Source organism: Ochotona curzoniae, unplaced genomic scaffold, assembly GCF_017591425.1.
Source record: "Ochotona curzoniae isolate NIBS_2020 unplaced genomic scaffold, NIBS_Ocur_1.0 scaffold_2453, whole genome shotgun sequence".
In the NCBI taxonomy this organism is placed as follows: Eukaryota; Metazoa; Chordata; class Mammalia; order Lagomorpha; family Ochotonidae; genus Ochotona; species Ochotona curzoniae.
Window position 1 is genome coordinate 32,117,794 of NW_024467094.1, and position 21,845 is coordinate 32,139,638.

General features: G+C 56.9%; 2 protein-coding genes across 2 annotated transcripts; one reads left to right on the forward strand and one right to left on the reverse strand.

Moving 5' to 3' along the window:
* Positions 1 to 2,852: 2,852 nt before the first annotated feature.
* On the forward strand, positions 2,853 to 3,300 carry GAST (gastrin). The gene is made up of 2 exons (XM_041000970.1): positions 2,853 to 3,063; positions 3,152 to 3,300. Exons 1-2 carry the CDS (start codon positions 2,853 to 2,855, stop codon positions 3,253 to 3,255), a joined length of 315 nt encoding a protein of 104 aa, XP_040856904.1. The 3' UTR covers positions 3,256 to 3,300.
* A 5,121-nt stretch (positions 3,301 to 8,421) lies between these two features.
* Positions 8,422 to 14,714, reverse strand: HAP1 (huntingtin associated protein 1). The gene is made up of 10 exons (XM_041001523.1): positions 14,285 to 14,714; positions 13,319 to 13,395; positions 12,828 to 12,944; positions 12,520 to 12,743; positions 12,330 to 12,429; positions 12,187 to 12,253; positions 11,101 to 11,231; positions 10,673 to 10,747; positions 10,173 to 10,292; positions 8,422 to 8,757 (listed from the first exon to the last, which is right to left on the reverse strand). The coding sequence occupies exons 1-10, from the start codon at positions 14,712 to 14,714 to the stop codon at positions 8,422 to 8,424; spliced, it is 1,677 nt and encodes a 558-aa protein (XP_040857457.1).
* Between the last annotated feature and the right edge of the window lie 7,131 nt (positions 14,715 to 21,845).

Consider the following 21,845-nt stretch of genomic DNA (forward strand, 5'->3'; position numbering starts at 1 on the left):
GGACTCCGACATCATGTCACAGGTGGCAGTTTAACCTGAGTGCCACAATGCCAGTCTGTATGCCTACTCCTCTGCCATTGACTTCAGAATAAGGAAATCTCAACACCCAAGACCCTGGGAGTCACCGGCTCTGAACAGTGGGTTTGCAAGGAAGTGAATGCTGGGCAGCAGACCTAAGGCCAATGTTCTGTACAGAGGGAGGCAGAGAAAGGGAAGCAGGGGGAGTTGGGGGTGACCTGGAGGTGAGTCCATCGGCAGAAGATCAGGACTATCAGTGCATAGCCCATTACCCCCGATAACAGCAACACATCCTGTTTGCTAGATCAGAGAGGCGACAGGGGATCAATACATCACTCCCTGCTCATCAAACACCACCCTAGGGTAGAATGCACCTGCAGAGTCTGGGTTATTCGATTCGCTCCCCTCATGCACCCCACCCTGGTATGTAGACCCAGACCTCTGACCCTCACAGGTATGGAGATGCTGTTCCTGACCCTGGGAAACTTGTCTTGTGTCTGCCCTTTCATGCCCAGTCAAGGAGCTGTCCCCACCCTGCCCCCCCCCCCCGACACTGTGAAAGTCGATCCCCCTTCTTCCGTAGCCCCCACCTTGCTGACACTGAATGGAGGGGGAGGGCTGGGGAATGAGTTACATCTGTGTCTGACCTCATGAGTGGGGCGGGCTTGGGAGGGACCTGGAATGTTTATAAGGCAGATCCAGAGTGGCCAGCAAAGCAGAGAGCTGACCCAGCCACCACCACACTGCCCACTACCCAGCTGCACAGGTGAGAGTACCCAGCTGCACAGGTGAGAGTACCCAGCTGCACAGGTGAGAGTACCCGGGAGGGGTGGGAGAAGCTGGGAAGAGGAGGTACAGGCCCCCCGATGAAGGTATTGGATGACTAGCCAGAGTCCTAGGGCAGGACTTGGTGGCCCCAGAACCAAGTCCCTTCCCTTGGGCCAGGGTGAAACTAGGTCTCAGGTCTATGACCCGGGTCCTTCCTCCAAGAGGCATTCCCAGCCCTTGCCTAGTACCTGCCCTCTGCTTCCCCCTGCGCCCTGCCCTGCCCCTCTGACTCCACTCCTCTCCCATCTCTCAGACAAGGAAACTGAGACTCAGAAGGCAACTGTGACTTGCCCAAAGTCACACAATTCTTTTTAAAATACTTATTGATTTTATTTGAAAGGCAGAATTAGAGAAATAAATCCTCCATCTGCTTGTTCAACCTCAAATGGCAGCGTTGGCCAGAGCTGGGCCAGGCTGGTAACAGGAGCTTGGAATTCTATCCAGGTCTGCCATGTGGGTGGCAGGGGCCCTGCACATGAGCAGGGAGCTGAGTGGCAAATGGAGCAGCCAATCTTGAACTAGCATCCGTTTGGAATGCCAGTGATGCAAGCAGAGACTTAATGCAATGCACATAACTCAGGGTCCTTAAAATCATCCAAATTATTGGTCAAGGCTGGGACAGCAGCCCAGGGCTCCAGGTCTCACACGTAGTTGCAGAGGCCCAAGAACTTGGGGCAGCCTCTGCTGTTTTCCTAGGCCATTAGTAGGAAGTTGGATCAGAAGTGGAGCAGTTGGGACCCTATGGGATGCTGGTGCCAAGAGGCCCCTGGACACAGTATTTTTAACACAGATGTGTCCTCAGAAGGGGTGCTGTGCACCCTTTATGTCTGGTGAAACCAGGCAGACTCCGGAGAACAGGCAGCTCTGAACACCACTCAGCTCTGACCTCCCGTGAGGTCTGCATTCCTTCCTTTCCATGCTTGGTCACCCCACACAGAGCAGTAAACAGGGCCGCAGTCACAGGCCACACCTCTGTCAGGCAGAAATGACAGGACAGCCTTTATCCCAGGGCTGCACAAAACAGCCCAAGTGGCCACCCACCAGGTATATTGGTGGCTCTAAGGTCACAGTGCCTTTATTTTTTTTTTTTTAAGGATTTTTTAAAAGGATTTCTTTATATATATGAAAGGCACAGTTATGGGGCGATGGAGAGAAAGAGAGCTCTTCCATCCACTGGCTCATCTCCAAGTGACTGCAACTAGCTTGGACTTGATCAGGCCAAAGTTAGGAACCTGGAACTCCAGGTCTCCATGTTGGGGCAGGGGCCCAAAGGACTTGGGCCAACTTCTTCTGCCTTTTCAAGTGCGTTAGCAGGGAGCTGGATGGGAAGCAGAGCAGCCAGAGTTTGAACTGGTCATATGGCATGCTGGCATCACAGCCAGCCATTTAACCCACTGCACCACAACATCAGCCCCATATGTCCTTTCAAGTGCTGTTTTCAGGTTCACTTGTAGTTCCAAGCTGGGAACACCTACAGCGCCACTGAAAGAGCCGCAGGTTCTGCAGAGCAGCTATGGGCTTTGTTTTTTTTTTTGTTTTTTTTTTTTGTTTTTTTAGTTTTTATTTATTTGAGAGACTTCTCATCCACTGAGTTCCTCCTCAAATGCACAAAATGACCAAGCCTGGAATGGAGAACTTAGTTACGGTCTCCCACTTGGGAGACAAGAAGTGAAGTGCTTGAGACATTGCCTCTTCATTCCCAAGTTCAGCCTGGCCAGAAAGCTGGAATTGGGAGCAGAACTGGGACTCATACAGATACCCCAACTTGAGACCCCAACCAGAGTTTCAGTGTTACATGGAGTGCCCATCCCATTAGGTTTTACACTTTTCAGAAGTAGTGTTTGTGATTGAGGTAGTGAGGGGAGGGAGGGCGGGGGGGGAGGGGAAGAAAGAGGCAAGGCTTGGGGACAGGAACTGCATGGCATGACCCCCGACAGAATTGAAGACCTGGCTGTGTCCATGTGGTACAGCCCCAAGCTCCAGCTCCCATCTGCTTTGCAGACAAGATGACACAGCCGTGCGTGTCCGTGCTGGTCTTGGTGCTGGCCCTGGCTGCCTTCTGCCATGCTTCTTGGAGGCCTCACTCCCAGCTGCAGGATGCACTCTCAGGACTGGCGGCCCACAGGGGTCTGGAGCCACGTTGGCTAGATCAGCAGGGTTCAGCGACTTACCACCGAAGGCAGCTGGAGCCTCCAGCTGCCGCTCACCTCGTGCCAGGTAGGAGCAGGTGGGCCACCCTCCCATCCAGGACGGGCCACAACTGTGGCCTGGGTCCTAGAGGTTACCATGTCCCTCACCTCCTCAGACCTGTCCAAGAAGCAGGGACCCTGGCTGCAGGAAGAGGAGGAGGCTTATGGCTGGATGGACTTCGGCCGCCGCAGCGCAGAGGAAGTGGAGCAGCATCCTTAGAAGCAAACTGCGGGGCCAGGCCACCTGCTGCCTGCCCCCTGCCCCAGGCCCTGTCCCAGGCCACCCAGAATAAACCAGCTCACTGTGGATCGCTGCCTTGTGTCAAGTGTGTGGAATGGGGTGGGGAGCTTGCCACAGAGGAAAAATTAAGGCAAAAAAGAGAATTGAGCACCGTAGCAGGCAGGGACCATAGCATATTCTTCCTGGTGTCCCAAAGCGCAACACTGAGCAAGAATTCATATGTGTGGGTGGGAGAGCAGGTAGTGGGAGGCATAGCCCGAGTAAGGCCTCTAATGAATTAGTCTGATGGATGGACACACACACACACACACACACACACGTGCATTCACGCACATAACGCATGCACAAAGCTCCCATCTGCTGGTTCTCACTGTAAGCACCTCCAATATTTGGGGCTGGGTCCAAGACAGGAGCCAGGATCACAGTCCACGTCTCTCGCCGGGTTAGCCAGGAGCCCAGGACTTCAGTTACCACTGCTGCCTCCTAGGGCTCGTACTAGCAGGAGGTTGAAGTTGGAAGCCAGGGTCAAGCAACAGGTATTCCAAGCTGGGCTGGGATGTCTTACAGTTGGCTAACTGCCCATCCCAACAGTGACCTTTTCAAAAGACATCAGATCGCATCCCCACAGTCTGAAACTTCCCCCGCTTCCTGCTGCACTTGAGTTACATCTCAGCTTCCTGCTCAAGCAGGAGAGCTGGCCCGCCGTTCACATCCCCTGCCTCATGGCCCGTTCAGCCTCCTCTTCTTCCTCTGCGCTACAGAACAGTTCTTCCGCCCAACAGCTGGGTTCTCACTGTCCCTCTGCCTAAATGTTTCTCCCGCTAGGCAGGGTCATGGGGGGCTATCCTTTCGCTCTTTGGGTCCCAATGAAGGGGTCTCTTCTGTAGACACCCTCCCTTTGGGCTTCTGCTGGTCTCTGGCCCAGCAATATCACACAGCCTGTGGTCAGCTTTCTCGCCAGCTGACTGTCTACCAGTCTGGTTAGAAGGAAAAATGTCCAGGGGCTTGAACTCCAGGAGATGGAGCTCACATTCCCCTCCCTGCTGAATCCCCAGTGACAAGAACGGGGAAAACCCTGCAAATCTTTGCCAAATGGATGAAGCAGAGAGACAGAGAGAGAGAGATTCTTCCGGTATCTAGTTTACTCTTCACATGGCCCATAACAACCAGGACCAAGGCCAGGCGAAAGCCAGGAGCTGCATCCAGCTCTCCCTACACGGGTAAGCAGGGACCATGTTCTGCTACCCCCGCCCCTCCCCCGGGTGTGCATTAGCAGGAAACTCGATTGGAAATGGACTAATGTTTAGCTTTTCACACCACAGACCAACACACAGCGCAAGGCCAAGGGCCCTCAGAGGCTACTGATCACAGGGAAGTTAAGGTCACTGCCTCACACTGGAGCAGGATGGGCCATGTCTCTCTGTGGGGAAGCCTCTTGGTACTTCCAGACTCCATGTTGCCGACAGGTCAGGGCAGTGGCCACAGCCTGACAAGGGCAGGGAATGGAGAGCTCAGGTTCCTTCAGGAGTGAAGGTCTAGATCACTGCCCCAAGAGAGGAACCTGGACCAGCTGCGGTGCTGGTCAAGGAGGAGGGGCAATACAGGCTGGGTGGCAAAGATCCTAAGTATCTCTTAGAGCTCTCAGGCCAATGGCAGCGCTGGACATTCACCTTTCAACGCTGTTTTAAGATATTGTAACTGGGGTCCGGCACGGCAGCCTAGTGGCTAAAGGCCTCACCTTGGATGCGCCAGGATCCCATATGGGCGCCAGTCCTAATCCCGCAGCTCCACTTCCCATCCAGCTCCCTGCTTGTGCTCTGGGAAAGCAGTCGAGGACAGCCCAAAGCCCTGGGACCCTGAAACTGCATGGGAGACCTGGAAGAGCTCCTGGATCCTGGCTTTGGATCAGCGCAGCTCTGGCCATTGTGGTCACTTGGGGAGTGAATCATTGGACAGACGATCTTCCTATCTGTCTCTCCTCACCTCTCTCTCTCTCTCTCTCTCTCTATATATATATATATATGACTTTGTAGTAAAAATGAATAAATCTTTCTTAAAAAGGAACTGTGACTGGCTACCCTCTTAAAAGAGCAATGCCAGCTCAGAGTGAAGCACACACAGAGCTCCAGTTGGCATAAGGGGTACAGGTACGGAAGTGGCAGATGCTGCCAGTGCCTTGGCCATATCCTCTGCTCAGCCCGTTGCACCCTAGGCCGGATTTGAAGGGCTTGTCCTCTGTCCAGCCTGGATTGGGGGAAGGGGACCAGAAGCGTGGATGCCCCAGGCACAGCCAGCAGCAACAGTGAACTGTCACACGGGTTGGCTGAGCTGGTTCTGCAGGTTCCGTATCAGTGTGTCTCAGCCTGTACCTCCCACGTGAGTTTCCCTGGGGACAGAGGGAGCCTGCAGGTGCAACACTGGAGGTCTGGGCTGAGACCCGGGGCATCAGGGGCACCACACAGCTGAGAAGCTCCCGGTGGTGTGGCAACTCCACAGATCCAAGGGAGACACTGCCCCCAAGTGCCCCAAACAGCAGCTGACTTCCTCTGACCACACTCCCCATGCCCCCTGCAACTGCTGCCTGCAGTCATTTTCCAAATACATATATTTTTAAGCAACCTGACTTTTTAAAATATACGTATTTATTTTTTTCATTGGAAGGCAGATTTACAGAGAGAAAGAGAGATAGAAAGATCTTCCGTCCTCTGGTTCACTCCCCAAGTGGTTGCAACAGCTAAAGCTGAGCCAATCTGAAGCCAGGAGCCAGGAGTTTCTTCTGGGTCTCCCAGGCAGGTGCAGGGTTCCAGGACTTTGTTCCAAACTACACTGCTTTCCCAGGCCACAAGCAGGGAGCTGTATGGAAACTGAAATAGCCAGGACACGAACCAGCTTCCATATGGAATCCGGGTGCTCGCAAGGGGAGGATTAGCCAATTGAACCATCACACCAAGCGCCTCATCTTCCAAATACTTCCAAATCTTCCAAAACTCCTAGTGCCCAAGCCCTGCTTCAGCTCTGTGCCTAGGGGCTCTCAGCCCAGGCAGGGGGTGACCACTCACTCCCTCTCTGCTCTCCCAGTCTCCAGGACAGAAAAATCAGGGAGAGGAGCCTATCCACGCCAGGCTCTCTAATCCCAGCTCTCCAGGGACCTCATCACCTGCCCAGGCCTCAGTTTGTTTGTCTGACACTTATCATCCCCCCAGGGGGCTGTTGATGTGATTCTGCAGTGTATTTCCTAAATGTCTGAAGTCACATGCGTGCGCACGCGCGCACACACACACACACACATACACACAGGTTCTCACGCTCCCTGAGAAACAAGGCTAGGAAAGGGGCCAGACAGCACACAAATCCTTTATTTCCTGCACCAACACGTACACGGACAAACGGCAGGGGGATGAACAGTGCAGTGAGGGACCCCACCCCCACCCAGGCCCGGAGCCCAGCTATTTACGAGCAAAGAGATGGCAAAAGGAACATCTAGAATGGGGAAGCCATGGCCACCAAGGGAGGATAGCAGGAGCTTGGACACTCAAGGGCCACAAGCTGGCAACTGGAGGGGGGAAACACACCACTGGGCAGAGGGCCCCTCGCCCCTGACACAGACATTCTGAATACAAAGAGCCAGCAATGGGGCCTCAGCAGGAAGGACAAAGAATCAGGGTAAGGGTCAGCTTCCTAGAAGGGGACAAGGACTTGGGAGCCACATTGCATGTGCGGACCCAGGAGGTGGAGACCCTGTCCTCAGGAGGGGATCCCCAGCAACTCCCTAGCCCTTGATTTAAGCCTTCTCTGCCCTCAGAACTGGGTCTCGTACCCAGCAGGCTTTCCCTAGGGCTTCTTCCACTCCCAGAGACCACCACAGGACCCAGGCCAAGCAGCCACAGTTTCTGCACCTGCAGCAGAAAGAGGGCGGGGCTTTCTTCAACCTGGTCCGACTTGGGGGTCTCTGGACCCTCCAGCTCCAGCCCCATCATGGCAGAGGGTATGCTGTGGACAGACACGGGGCTGTTTCCAAAGAGGGACACGGAGGGCCTAGGGAAGGAGGGGCTCAACCAGGCAAAGGAAAAACAGACTTCAGGCTGTGGGGTTCGGGGGAGGGGTGCCTATATAGGTTGCTGGAAAAGGCAAAGCCTGGAAAAAAAGGGGGGTAGGTGTAAATGGAGGGGACCCAGCAACCACAAGCCTGGCCTGGGCAGCCAGCACTGATGGTCAGAAGCTGGCCCACTGCCCAGCCATGGAGTCCTGGTTCTGTTGACTGAAGCCCCACTGAGGCCAGCATTCTTCCAAATTCAGTGGGGACCACAGGGCCCTCAGCACTGAGGCAAGCCAGGGCTGAAGGAAGCTGCCCACATGTAATAAAGCAGCTCTCTGAATCCCAGTCTACCCACAATGACACCTACCGACACAGCTGTGAGGAGGGTGGGAAGAACTAATGATGGGAAAAGGAGCCACCTGTTGGCCACCTTGGACACCACCATGAGCTCCTACGTCCAGCAGGTGCAGCCCCCAGACGCTGGAGGTCCCCACTATGGAGAGAAGACTTAACCCACCTCCCACATGCAGGAGACTCTCGCCCACCTTCAGACTCACCCAGGAGACTGGTCCAATTATGGCCCTGGCTGGCAGGGGCCTTGTTGCCAATGGCCTAAGGCCAGGGAGGGTAGCCAGCCCTGTCCTCTTACAGCCTCTGCAAGTCCTGGGTTGGTACCTTGGGCCACTGTTACACAATCCCACCCCCCATGCCTGCTGTGGCTTGCTGCTGCCATTGTTGCAGCGTTGGGGAGCCTTGGGGAATAAGGAAGGTGGGGGTTGGAGGAGAGTGGGAGGGGGCGGACAGAGACAGAAGGCTGAGGTTCGGTGTAGGAGAGACAGTTCCAGCCCTGACCCCCAGTCCAGCCCCAGCAAGCAAAGTGGGTGGAGAGCTGGACTTAGGAGAGACAGTTCCAGCCCTGACCCCCAGTCCAGCCCCAGCAAGCAAAGTGGGTGGAGAGCTGGACTCTTACGCAAATTTCACAGGAAGGAGTACTGGGTCCCAGTGTGGAGGCGCCTATGCAAATGATATGCAAATCCCATGCAAATAAGCACCCTGGGCAGGGTTAGGCTAGGGTAAGCGCATACTAGGGGACTCATTCCCCTCCCCTCTTATCGGCTTGAAGATCTGCAGCTGGTCCGGCTAGAAGGAGGGAGGCCCCTGCTGGAGCACTCACCTTGCGGAGGCACCTTCTGCTTTTGCTGCCGCCTGTAGTGCTCATCCTGCCAGCTGGCCAGTTGCTGGAGGATATACTTCATGTCCAGGTGCGAAGGACCCAGGCCGCTGGCCTCCAGAGCCGAGATCACCACATTCATGCGTGTGGCCTCATCCAGCTCCGGCTCTACCTCCTCCCAGGCCTCCACCTCCTCAGACACCAGTTCTGCCTCTTGGGCCGCCCCTTCCTCAGAGGGCCCCACCTCCTCTGCTGCCCCCAGTTCCTCCACGGGCTCGAAATCCACAGGCACGGCCTCCTGCTCTGCCACCTCTTCCTCCTCCTCCCCGTCTTCCTCCTCATCTTCTTCCTCCTCCTCCTCCTCTTCGGCCTGGTAACCCCGTGCCTGTGCTCGCTGCTCCCTGTAACACAGGGTCCATTCTTAGTCGGGACCCGGTCAGGTCATTGCAGGCCCCTGCTGGAGCTCATACCCATCCTGCCCTCACCCCTCCCTCACCCGCACCCCTCCCCCCAGACACCTGCCTCTGGGTATCTGAGGAGGAAAGTCCCCCTACCAGCCCACTCCATCCCAGCCTCTACCAACCCTGCCCCGGTCCTTACTCATACCCTTTGTAGTTTCTTCCCAGTTTTGCCTTCAGCCATGGAATGGGGAACTGAACCCCCAACTTCAAGTCTTCCAACACCCAGCCAATGGCCACAAGAGAAAGGAAGAACAGCCACCAACACAGCCTGGCCTTCCAAAGAGCCCAGCAGGGCTAAAAAAAAAAATCCCTCTGACTTCCTCCTTTGCATCTCAACCTTCACAACCCATTCCACAGCTGGTTGCCATGGGAACAAATCCATCCGACTAAGCAAGGCTCAGACAGGTCAACACATTGGCTGTGGACTTGGTCATGGACCTCCAGCCAGCCAAGATGGGGCCTCAATCCCAGATGTTCCCAATGCCTGGGAAATATCTAGGTTTATTTCCTTCTCAGCCCCTGGTTGGAAGCTGTAGTCCCCACCGAGGCAGACAGCTTCCAAGGACTAGCTTCCAAGGAAAAGGGAGTGGTTTTCTCCTGGGACAGTGCAGGGCCTGCTCCAGGGTCCTACAGTTGCACAGCCAGCTGCAGGTGGCCGTCTGGCTATAGGCAGTGATGTAAGGGACCCTGGCCAGTTCAGCCCTGGTTTGGTGTCTTCCCTCTGGGCATGCCATACCTCCTGCAACAAAGCAGAGTGGGCACAGAGGCAATGCAAGATGAAAACCACAAACTCACTAGGGTCCAATCTAGCCAAAAAGTCCCGGTGGAAAAAAAACTACGAAATCCTTGCCCCACTCCCCTCAAAATGATAGTTCCCACACCATGTGAATATGGGAGGGGCTGAGAGAGGGAATGAGGCAGGTGGGGTGTCACAGCATGAGCTCCAACCCCCTTCCCCACGGGCAGACATGGCTAAAGATCAGGTAAGGGTCTTGGGTCCCTGTGACATACCTGTTTGTGAAATAGGTGGGGTGTGAAACCATCTTCCCAATAGAGATTTTAAGCTCATTAACCAGGGCTGCTGGGAGGCCAGAAAGCACCCCCTGTGGCAGACAAGGGGACACTTTACCAGAAGACCCTACCCCACCACCATTCATACCCCGAGGCCCGGGCAGCACCTGGGGACAAAGTGCAGGTGGCAGGGCTGAGCCCCGGGGCAGCTCCTCACCAGAGGCAGGCTGTACGCAAAGTGGCTGACAGAGCCAGTGGACATCGGAGGCTGCTCATGGAGGGTCTTCGTCTCCTCCTGGCACATGACCTTGCTGTCTGAGTACTTGTCCCGCACGTCCTGCAGATGTGGGACCCACATGTGTCCAGCCCATCATTCCTGCCCACCCTGGTCCTAGGCTGAAAGGCTAATAAGACACCCAGACTCTAGGCCCAAACAATGACACAGAGAATGACCCAGGCGGGGCCCTGCCATCCACGCCAATCAGATGTCATCTGACTGCCACCTGCTGAGCCCTGAGCCAGACATAGAGGGGACAGAAAGGGACAAAACCAACCCCCAAAAAAGGTGGGGGTGACAAGACCCAGTCCGTGCTGCAAGCTGCTTGTCCTCTAAGGAGAGTCAGGTGCAACTGCCAAGAGCCTTAGGTCATTCCCCACACTGGGGATGGGGGATAGCGGCCACCAAGGGCAGGGGCAGGGACCCATGGGCAGCCTCACCTCTTCCTGGAGTTGCATCTGGATTTCTTTCTCCGAAGCCGAATACTGCTGCCACTTCTCGGTCTCCACCCCATACTGGAAGGACCCATACCGGTAAGTCCCCAAACCGGTAAGTCCCCACTGAAGACCTACATCACCTGTGGGCACCCTAGCTCCCCTGTAGGGCATCCCAAGCACATTGGTGCGTCCTTAGCAGCCCTGAAGTCAGAAGTCATATGGGAAGAGGGCCAAGTAAAACAGGAGAAGAGCTGGGCAGCCCGGCTCCTGGAGGACTTTCTCCGGGGCCCAGACCTCCTCCTTGGGACAACAACAGGCTGCATGTCATGACGGTCTCCTCCAACTCTGACTAGCACACAGAGTTCCACGAGGCAGGGGCAGGGAGGAGGGCCAGGCCATGGGAGAGAACACCCCTTGCCCGCTGGGCATACCGACTGGCAGCGCTGCTGTAGCCTGGCGATCTGGGCCTGCAGCTGCGTGATCTCCTTCTGCTGCCGCTCGTAGTTCTCCAGCCTCAGCACCAGCACCTCGGACAGCTCGGCCATCTGCTGGCTGGCCTCAGCTGGGGAGGGGACAGAGGTCAGAGGCCACCACAGCCCTCCTGCGTGTCCCCCTCAGCTCCCAGGCAGGGCTCAGCATTCCTCCTGATGGGGGAACAGCTGGAGACAAGAACTCACAATAACACTCTACACAGGGGTGAAGGTCAAGGGCATCGACCTCCAAGCAAGGATTCCCACAAGGAGGAACGGCCAAGCCGGGATCACTGGCAGAGAAGGGAAGACAGGCACAGGTGCCCCATGAACCAGCCCAGAGTGAGTTGACCTTGTAGACAGGATCAGGATCATAAAGGCTGGATGAAGACTTGGCCATGGAGTCCATCCTTTGGCCAAGCGACTTGGAGGAACTGGGAGGAGGGATGTGCTGTGGTCAGATCTGGTTTTAGAAGACCCGTCTGGGCTGTGGGCAGAAGGTTCTAGAAGGCTCAGAACATTGGTAAGGGGGCCAGCTGAGGTGTGCTCTGCACCAAAGGCAGCCAGAGCCAAGAGGAAGAGAGACTTGCAGCTATTCCTGGGAGCAGAAGCAACAGCAACTGGGGACTGACTCCTACTCCGGTGGCTACAGAACCCAACAGAAGGAAGGTCAGGTTCAGGGTGAATTGGGCAGCAGGAGTTCAACCACTGCCACTCTGGCCTGCACCTTTCCAGGTGGATTTGAACTCCTCAGGGAAAAACACCTGGTGCCCGGGGCACTGCCAGGCCCTCGGTGCCTGATCTCTTGCAGTCCCTGGCTCCCTCTCTACTGCCTTCAATTACAGGAACAGAAGGCTTCAAGGGAACCCTAGAGCTCTTCATCTCAGCACAGGTGATGTGTCTAACCCCCAGGGTACAGAGGAAGGCTCAGAGGCCAAGCGCATGTGCAAGCCCCCATAGCTAGGAAGAGCCAGAGCTGGGAACTTGGGTGCCCCCTCCCTGCTCCGGGGCACCCCCCCCCACCGCCTGAGTCACCCCATCACGTACAAAACTGCTCCACACACTCCAAGATGAGCATCTGCTCCTCATCCTCCAGGGTGTCCAGGTGGGAGGCCTAGAGGGTGGGAGAGAGGATGGGCAGGGGCGTGTCCACGGCCGCCCAAAGGGCGCACCCTTCCACCTGGCCTCACCTCCTCTCTCAGCTGGTCATTCTCCTCCTCCAGCAGCCTCAGCTTCCGCTGCAGCGCCTCCAGCTGCGGGCAGTGGTGCAGCGGCTCCTCCGGAGGGGGCCTACAGGCACACAGAGGGAGTCGGGCTGCAGGTCATGGGGGTCCTGGGGTCCCAGCCACCCTGGATTCAGGCATAAGGGAGGACACGCACGGCCTGGGGGCGCCGTAGGAATGGTCATGCCGCCGAGCCTCTTCTTCTGGTTCCTCTTCTTCTTCCTCTTCCAACTCCTCCTCTTCTTCCTCCTCTCCCTCCTCTTCCTCCTCTTGTCCCTCCTCTCCCTCTTCATCCTCCTCGTCGTCATCCTCATCCTCAGAATCTGAGTACAGCTGGAGGAGATCATCTCGCAGGTTCACCTGCTGCCTGAGGTGTAGAATCTGGCAGGAGAGCTGTGACTCAGGGGGCTGGCAGGTGCAGGTGGTGGAGCAGGCAGAGGCTCCTCCCTTCTCCCACCGCGTTACCTCCTCCCGGGCTGAGCCCAGCATGGCTTCCAGCTTGCTGTTCTCCTCCATCAGAACACTGTTCTGCTTCACCAGGGACTGACCGATGCGGGCCGCCGTGTTCAGGTCCCTGTCTCTCTATACAGAGACCAGCACCCATGGGGAATCCTCTCCCAGCTGCCTGGCTCTCCCAGGCAGGTGGGAGAAGCTTCAGGGTGCAGGAGCCTCAGGGAGAAACCCTTCCCACGCCCACCTTGCAGTCCACCATTAACCCACCATGGAGCCTGACTCTGATTCCCTTTGTGGAACCAAAAGCAGATTAAACCAGGCTGAGTCAAGGTTCCCCTGGGCTGGACATGCCTGGTCTGTCACCTTCCAGAGGACGACCCCTTCCCCACTCCAGCGGGGCTGCCAGAGATCCAGGCAGGTGGGAAACACACCTGACTCCTGCTTACTGGGCAGAAAGGATACTGGGGGCTCAGGGCCAGCCTGTGTGGAAAGGGGACACACACCTCCTCCAGCAAATACAGCATCACTTTGATGTCATCTTGGGTGATCTTCTTGGGTGGGGGTAGGTCAGGGCACAGCGCTGGGGGAGAGGCAGGCAGTCAGAAAACAGAAAGGCTAGTTCCACCCCCGCCCTCTGTTTCAGACCCTTTCTCTAGGTCTCCCTCCACAAGGGAGTGGGGGTGTGGAGAGAGGACCCTGGGCCACTTTCCTGCCCTCAACATCCTCCCCCCAGCCCCGGTGCCTATCCAACCCTTTGTCCCCAGGGCCAACTGAACGTGCTGGCTCCAGGTCTCTCTTCCCTCCTCCCTCTTTTTCCCTTAAAAGGGTCTGGGTGAACTGAGGGGTTGGCAGCAGTGCCGGAAGCTCAGGAACTGGGATTCTAGGGACTCTAGGAGAACGGAGGCAGCAGGTGAGAGCAGCTTGTGGCGCCTCACCCAGACAGCTCCCTGCAAACCCTACACCTGTTGCGCAAGGAGAGGAAGGGAGAGAGGGGCTTCTCCAGAACCGGATATACCCAGCTCAGAGATCTCTCTAGACCCTAGAAGCAAGATGGGGAGGGACACAAGCACGACCTGAGCTTCCCCCAAGGCCACTCCCCACCCCTCAGTCCAGAACTGCGCAATACCCCTTCCCTCCTCCCGCCAGCTCCGGCTCCCGCGGGCCAGCGCAGGCTCAGAGAGCGTCAGGTGCAGGCCTGCAGCCACCCCCGCCCCTCTCTTGGCACTGCGGTAGACGGGGAGGGGGCTCTGGGAGCGCTAAAATCCGCCGCAGCAACAGGCACCCGGAGGGGCGGGGGAGCGCAGGCCCGTGCATGACGCACCCACTGCAATCCCGGAGCCAGAGCCGGGGAGGAGGCGCCAAACAGCAGGGCTGGCCGCGAGGATTGAGAGCCCTGGGGGGCGGGACCCCCTCCTCCCCAAGCTGCCCTCATCCTACCTGCCCCGGGCGCCGCCAAAAATCTGCTTTACCTTCCTGCAGCTCCCGGATGAAAGCGACGCGTTCAGGGCCAGACACCCCAGGCCGCCGGCCAATGTAGGCGGCTGGCGTCTCCCAGATGCCCGCTGCCCTGCCACTTCCCAGGCCTGTGGCCCGGGGGCCGAAGGGCCCTTGGAATATGAAGCGGGTCCAGGGCACATCCCCGTGCTCTGCAAAGAACACAGCCGGGCGCTGGGATCGAGACTTGGTCCCAGGTTGCGACCCAGCAACTCCTCGCGATCCGGTTCCCGGTCCAGCTCCCGCTGCCTGCGTAGAGCTGGGTTCGGGCCCGGCCGAGGGCTCCGGAGCGGAATCGGCTCTGGACGACGGTGCGGGAGTGACCGCCGCGGGGTTTCCGGAGCCGGGACCGGACTCCAGCCCGCTGCCACCGGCACAGCCCTGCCCCTGCTCCTTCGGGCGCATCTTGAATCTGCAATTCGCTGCCGCAGCCGCAGCTTTATAACCTGTGCCCAGAGCGGGCGCCCCTCCGGGCCGTGCCACGCGCAGGGACAGGGGTGGCCGTGAAGGAGCTGGAGAGATCCGGACGCGCGCAGACCGAGCGGAAGGCACGCGGGAAGGCCGGCTGGGCGCAGAGCGCGAGGCCGGGGCCCCATTGGCTCCGCGGGGTGGGATGCAGAATGAAGGGTTTCTGCCATCTCCCCCATCACAGTCCCCTCCCCCGGAGAATGGATCTGCCCAAAGCCGCTTCTTCCCGAGAACTCGGAGACCCAGACTCGCGGGGCTCCGGCTTAGAGCACTCAGAGCACTCACCGGCACCGCAGCTGCCTCGCCTGGGTCGCATCCGCCTGCGTGGCCTGTCTGTTGGACTAAGTCAATTCTTCCGCAGTTAATTGGAGGGAGGGGTCGAATCCGAACCCCGGCTTGCCTTTGCTGTGGGTGCAGCCTGGAGGGGCCACGCAGGACCCTCTCGTCTATCCCGGGTTTCTCCTGCAAAGCTGCTGGTCTCCCTTCGCCTCCTCCAGGACAGATACCTATTCTGCTGCAGGGTCCTGTGAGGAATCCCCTGGGTGTCCCTTATGAACTGAGGCTCAAGGGACAGGGCACGCGGGCTGGCTGACTGACCTGCTGCCCCACTGGGTCTTCGCAGGCCTCAATGTCCCCACCTCCTGTCCCCAGTCCCCAGCAGGTCACAAGCCCTGCTGAGTTGCCTTGGGAACTCGCAAGAGTTCCTCTCCTGCTGTTTTCCTCTGAGCTCAGATGGGTACCACCTCACCTTGTGTCTCCACTTCCTCCCACCTTGTCCTCCTGGCCCTCCCGGACAGTCCAACTCAAGCCCCTCTGCAGCCTGTCCCTTCGGCTCCTGTGCCCCAGTTCAGGAATTCAGGAGCCCCTGGCAAAACCAGCAGATGCCCCTCCCACACCCCTGGCCTGAGCCCTAGACAGGGTCTGGTGCCCCACACACACAGGTGCCCAGGCCCTTGATACCTTCGAGTCCAAGTGGATCAAGACCCAAGAAGCTTGCTCCTCATTCATTCCACTGTCTTCTCTGGATGCCACACAAGAGCAGGGAACAAGAGAAGCCACACAGAGTCCAGAAGGAAGCCAGAAACAAAACATGTGAGAAAACTACAGAACACAGTGAGTTCTCAGGAGGAAACACGCCAGGAGCTGTGACAGAGACAGCGCGGCCGGTTCCACCAGGCAGAGCAGGGGGGAAATCCTTCAGCCCATTAAACTCGCTGACACCTGAGCAGCCACGCGTCACTGCCCACTCAGACCCCCACTCCTGGTTCCAACTGGGACCTCCCTGCTCAGCAGTCTGCCCCAGGCACCCGAGCACTCCCTGCCTATTCACTAAACATGCAGTCCAGGTGAGGTACATTGTGTCCAAGGCCTGGCTCCAAAGTATCCAGTCATTAGCCAGGAAACATGAAGACACTGTTCCCCGCCTCCCAGCCCCCCGAAATTCAGCACTTCCCAAGCCTGGTCCTCACTCCAGGTCCCAGGTCCCTCCCAACCCTGGAAAAAGTGATGGGACATCTAGGGCTGGAGTTGGGATGCCTAGGATGAAACCACTGCCTGCAGCATCAGCATCCCACATGAGCACTGGTTCAAGTCCCAGCTGCTCCACTTCCCATCCAGCTCCCTGCTGACGCAGTGGGAAATCTGAGGAGGATGTCCCAGGTCCTTGAGCTCCTGCACCCAGGCTGGGAGATCTGAATGATGCCCCTGGCACCTGATTTTGTCCTGGTCCACATTTGGTTTTTGCAGCCATTTGAAAAGTAAACCAGCAGATAGAAGACCTCTCTCTCTCTCTCTCTCTCTCTCTCTCTCTCTCTCTCTCTTTCAAATAACTAAATACATTTTTTACAAGACAGGCACTATTACCGTGTGCTTATGTGCTGCTGAAAGTATTGAGCAGCCAGGAGACAACCGGTGCAGGACAGAGAAGGACCCCAGGGGTGGCTATAGGAGACAAGTCCATTCTGTTTCCTGTGGCTTCCTGCTCAGCAAGGAGTCCAAAGGAGACAGCCACAGGGCTCACAAGGGACAGTGAGGCGGGGACCACATGGAGGCCTGGGCAGGGTAGCCCTCACCTCCTACTCCCTAATTGCATCTGCGCTGCCATCATCTGGCTCGAGGCGGCACACACGAAAGGAGCCCGTCATGTTGAACTGAATTGGTTCTGGCCAGGGAGGCAGAGATCCCCTACCCCACCCGTGACCCTGGAGGAGTTTGGGGTGTAGCAGAAGCAAGCCGGGTGAGAGAGAAGATGAAGCTGGAATACCTACTAGGCCGGAATACCTGGCAACTCCGGCTTCCACCGCCAGAGGGCAGTGACAGCTTGCCCCAGCCTACAATCCCTGTCTCCCCTAAGAGATGTAGAGATGCCCATTGTAGAGATGAACAAACCAAGGCTCAGACCTCTCCCCCATCATCCAACAAACAACATTTTGACCAGGACTGTCCACGGGGTCAGCAATCCTCTTCCCTGCTACAGGGCTGGGGGAAGGCAGGAAGAAGTCCAGCAGAATAGAGGCCAGGTCTCCTGCCCTCTCTGGGTGTCCACGCCCTGATCCCTGATGGGCCAGGGAGTGAACAGGTGGCAGCAGGAGACTTACCAGCACACTCCACAGGAACTCAGCCACCTGGCCTTGGGCAGTGCCCAAGGACTCCAGTGCCCGCTCCCACTCCCTCCCCTGGACATACCCTGCACAGCAAACTCTGTAGCAGCTGACCCCATGCAAAAGGCCCTGGGGGTCAGCGTCCTGAACTAGGACAAGGCTAGGCACTGTATCCCAAAGAAGAGCAAGAATAAGGGGTGCCCTGGGCAGCTCCACACCACCCCCTTTCTGCTGTCTCTCAAAGGACTTGGCAGAATCGTTTCCCCTCCCTTGTACCCTCAGCCACCAGGAGCAGGCCACTGTCCCAGTACTCCCTGCCCCAGTCAGCACCCAGGGGCCATCAGCCGCCCTCAACCTGCAGTCTTGTGCTCTCTGCCTTCCCCTGCTGGCCAGCGCAGAGGCAGCAGTGATGCTGGGCCGCCAGGAGGGGGCGTGCTAGGAGCAGGTGTTTCCCTACTCTCAAGCTCCTTGTTGATGCCCTGGAGCTGGGCAGGCGTGAAGCAGCCAGGACTACACGGACTCACATCCGGCCAGCGTCTGCTGCCGATGCGGTGGCCTCTGTTTCAGCGTGCAATGTGTCCCGCTGAATGGGTTCCTGTTGTGGAGGGGAAATCAGAGCGTCTGTGTCACCGGGCTGCCTGCAGCAGGAGGAACACGCACCCACGGGAGATCACCTGTAACCCTCCTCGGAGGGGCTCCACTCGGAGCAGGCTCTGGAGCTGCGAGCTGGCTTCTGGGGAGGGGAGGGAGAAGCAGCCCGAGGGAGGATTCCAAGCATTCCAGCCATTCCAGACAGATTCCAGGTGCCATAGCTTGGCCCCGTGATTGAGGGCCAGAAGACTTCTGGCTCACGTCATGCGGGCCCCTTGCCTGCCCCTTGTCTCCTAGGGCCATCCCACCAGGTGACCTCGGGTCTCAGGGCCCTGGGACAGGAAGCCAGACTCAGCAGCCCTTGACCTCGCAGGCTTCCCTCACTCTGGGAAAGCCTTGGGGACAAGTGCTTGGGGCAAACACCTCACCCCACCACAGCTACTTCTCCACTGCCCTCCTGTACCACTACCTCCTCCACCAGGAGCCCATCCTCCCAAAGACACGGTGCAGCCAGGCCAGCCCTATGCTCCCAGTGGAGCTAGGCTCAGGCTGTCTTAGGAAAGGGAGTGGGTAATATGTGTGCGGAACCGGGAGTCCACCCCAGCCCTGGCGCTCACCAGGGCAGCCATCTATGCTGCCTCATTCCAACTAGAGCACCAATTCCAAGACTGAGCTCTCTGCTTCCAATGCAGCTCCCTGTTAATGTGTCTGCGAGGTAGAAGTGCTTGAGTCCCTGCCATCCATGTTGAGATCCGAGAGTTCTCAATTTGAGCCCAGCCCTGCCTCAACTAATGTTAATACTTAGAGAGTGAACCCGTGAGTGGGAGTCCCCTCCCCCCCACCCCTCTCAAATAATAAAACATATCTTTTCCAGTGGCCGGCACACCAGGTTTCTCCAGCTTGGGCCACATGCCCCAGGCAGGCCCTCCAGGGTTGTTGTTCTGTCTGTCCCATGCCTCTCCTAGGCGGATTGCCACATCTCGCACTCTGCCCCCAAGTATAGACCACTATGTCTTCATTGCCCAGCTCCAAAAATGCCAAGGCCCGCCCCAGTGCCCAGCGGGCACCTCCTTTGGCACCCACTCGTTTCTGGCTCTCAGACTCCAGGCTACCAGGCTCACTCCCACACTTTCCTGCTGATGCTGGCTTCTCGCCCACTGCCCCCTGGGAGGGAGGGTGTGGAGCCTCTGTCTCGACAATGTCCTAAACAAAGCAGGAGTGAGTGGCCGGCAAGTGCAGCCCACGTGGAGCAGCCACGGCTGTCCTTGCTCTGTCCCCTGGACGCCGTGTCATTCAGTCTGTGTGATAGCAAGTGAGGGCTCCTGAGTCACCTAATCTGGCCACAGGGGTCCCCGGGTGTGCCAGGAGGGTGATAGCGGTGGGCATGGATTTTGAACCCATGGACTACATCCGATGGGGGGCGGGGAAATACCCTGAACCACAGTGAGGGTAACCCATTGCAGAGTTAGAGAGACAGAGTGATAATCTTTTTTTTTTTTTTTTAAGATTTGTTTTTATTACAAAGTCAGATATACAGAAAGGAGGAGAGACAGAGAGGAAGATCTTCCATCCAATGATTCACTCCCCAAGTGACTGCAACGGCCGGTGATGTGCCAATCCAAAGCCAGGAGCCAGGAGCTTCATCCGGGTCTCCCACGCGGGTTGCAGGGTTCTAAAGCTCTGGGCCATCCTTGACTGCCTTCCCAGGCCACAAGCAAGGAGCTGGATGGGAAGTGGAGCTGCCGGGATTAGAACCATGTGCAAGGTGAGAACTTCAGCTGCTAGGCCACCATGCCAGGCCCAGAGTGATAATCTTTAATCCTCTGGTTCACTCCCCAAACTGCGTAACAGCCAGGACTGGGCCAGGCCAAAGCCAGGAGCCAGGAGTTTTTCTGGGTCTCCCACGTATGTTTAGGAGCCCAAGCACTTGTACCATCATCTGCTGCTTTCCCAGGTGCCTTAGCAGGGAGCTGGATGGAAAGTGGAATGGCAGGGATTCCAACCAGTGCCCCATATGGCAGATTACAGCTTAATTCATTAAGCCACAGCACTGGTCCCCAACTTACCCCTCTCTTTCCACCTTCTCATTGGAGCTGGGACTTTTATCCCTGCTCCCCGACACTGGGCAGTACATCACTGTGGCCCAAGCCCCAGGCCTTTGGGCCAGGAACGAATCCCTACAGGGGCAGATGTTGGGGTTCCTCCACCTCCATAAGCAACTCCTCACGGTACATCTCCTTCTTAGGATCATGTATTTATTCATATTCATTTTACTGGAAAGAGAAAGACTACAAAAGCCAGGGCTGGGCCAGGATGAAGCTGGGAACCTGCAACTCCATCCTGGTCTCCTCCATGAGCGTCCGGGACCCCCACACCTCGGCCGTTACCTGCTGCTTTCCCAGGTGCCTTAGCAGGCAGCTAAACAGAAAGTAGAGGATCTGGGACTTGAACGTGGCACAGTGACTTGACATGGACGCCTCCCAAGCAGAAACTTGTTGCTCCAGCAATGACTAGATCTTAAGACTTATTTCAAGAACTTACTGAAATCTCAGTTCAATGGATTCTATTCCCCCTTCTGGCCTATCATTTCTAGACTATTTTTGTTCTGCATTTTTTAAGAAGTTTTTAATTTTTTATTTGTTTATTTTAGAAAGAGGGCTGGGCCTGGTGTGATAGTCTAGCGTCTTAAGTCCTCACCTTGCATACACCGGGGTCCCATATGGGCACCAGTTCTAATCCCGGCAGCCCCACTTTCCATTCAGCTCCCTGCTTATGGCCTGGGAAAGCCATTTGGGGAGTGAACCAGTGGATGGAAGATTTTTCTCTGTCCCTCCTTCTCTCTGTACATCTGTCTTTCCAATAAAAGCAAATAAATCTTGAGAGAGAGCGCTCCCCTCTGCCAGTTCACTCCCACATGCCCATAATGGCTGAGGCTGGGCGAGGCGGAGGTTGGGAGCCTGGAGCTCAATCCAAGTCTCCCACACCGACGGCAGGGACCCCAATCCTTAAGCTGCCATCTTGAGTCAGAAGCCAGACGTGAGCCAGTATCAAACTCAGATACCCAGATGAGGCCCACGGGAGCCTTAACCCCAGCCCAGGTCCTGCCATTTACCTGCCACGCTCCCATCCTCAGCTTGGCACCTGCTGCTCTGCTAGGCTGGCTTCTGCTGCCATTAAGATCGCCAATCTGAAGGTGGAAATGTTGACCATGGCAGCTGAAGAGGGGCCCCTCCCTTCAGCCCAACACAGTCAGGTTTTCTAGTACCTGCAGGTGGCTTTCCCACCATACGGCACCACCTATACCTGTGTTCTGCTCTGGGCTGGCTGAAGCCCAAACAGCCAGCATTCTTCTGTCTCCTTTCTGACCAAGCCAGCCGCAGAGGAAGTGAGCTCAGTCTCTAAGCCATTTGCCACAGCCCAAGGGATGGTCAACCAAGATCTTCCACATCCTCTTTCTTTTTATCAGTTTCCCACTGCCCCCCCCCCCCCGCCCCGGCCAAAGGGTACACTGCATGCATCAGAGATTCTCAACTTCCCAACAGTCTTAGCAACCAAGGCTGACTGTATGATGGGCCCAGTCGGTGTCCAGACACATCCCTGGGCTGGCTGGCCCTTCTGGGAATCAAAAAGGCGGAAGCAAGAGCTTCTCACTTTGTGCTTGCTCCTGCTGGGACTCCCTTACCTTCCTGTGTTATCACCACTTCTTGGGGGCCCAATCAGCATCATCTCCATTTCCCAGATGACAAAATGGAGGCTCAGAGAGACACTTGATTTCCTCAAGGTGGCCGAGACCAGCAAATTCCCACAGGTAAAACCAAGTTCCACTGAGGTGAATCTGCCTTAAGTTGTTTTAAAGATTTTTATTTATTTTTATTAG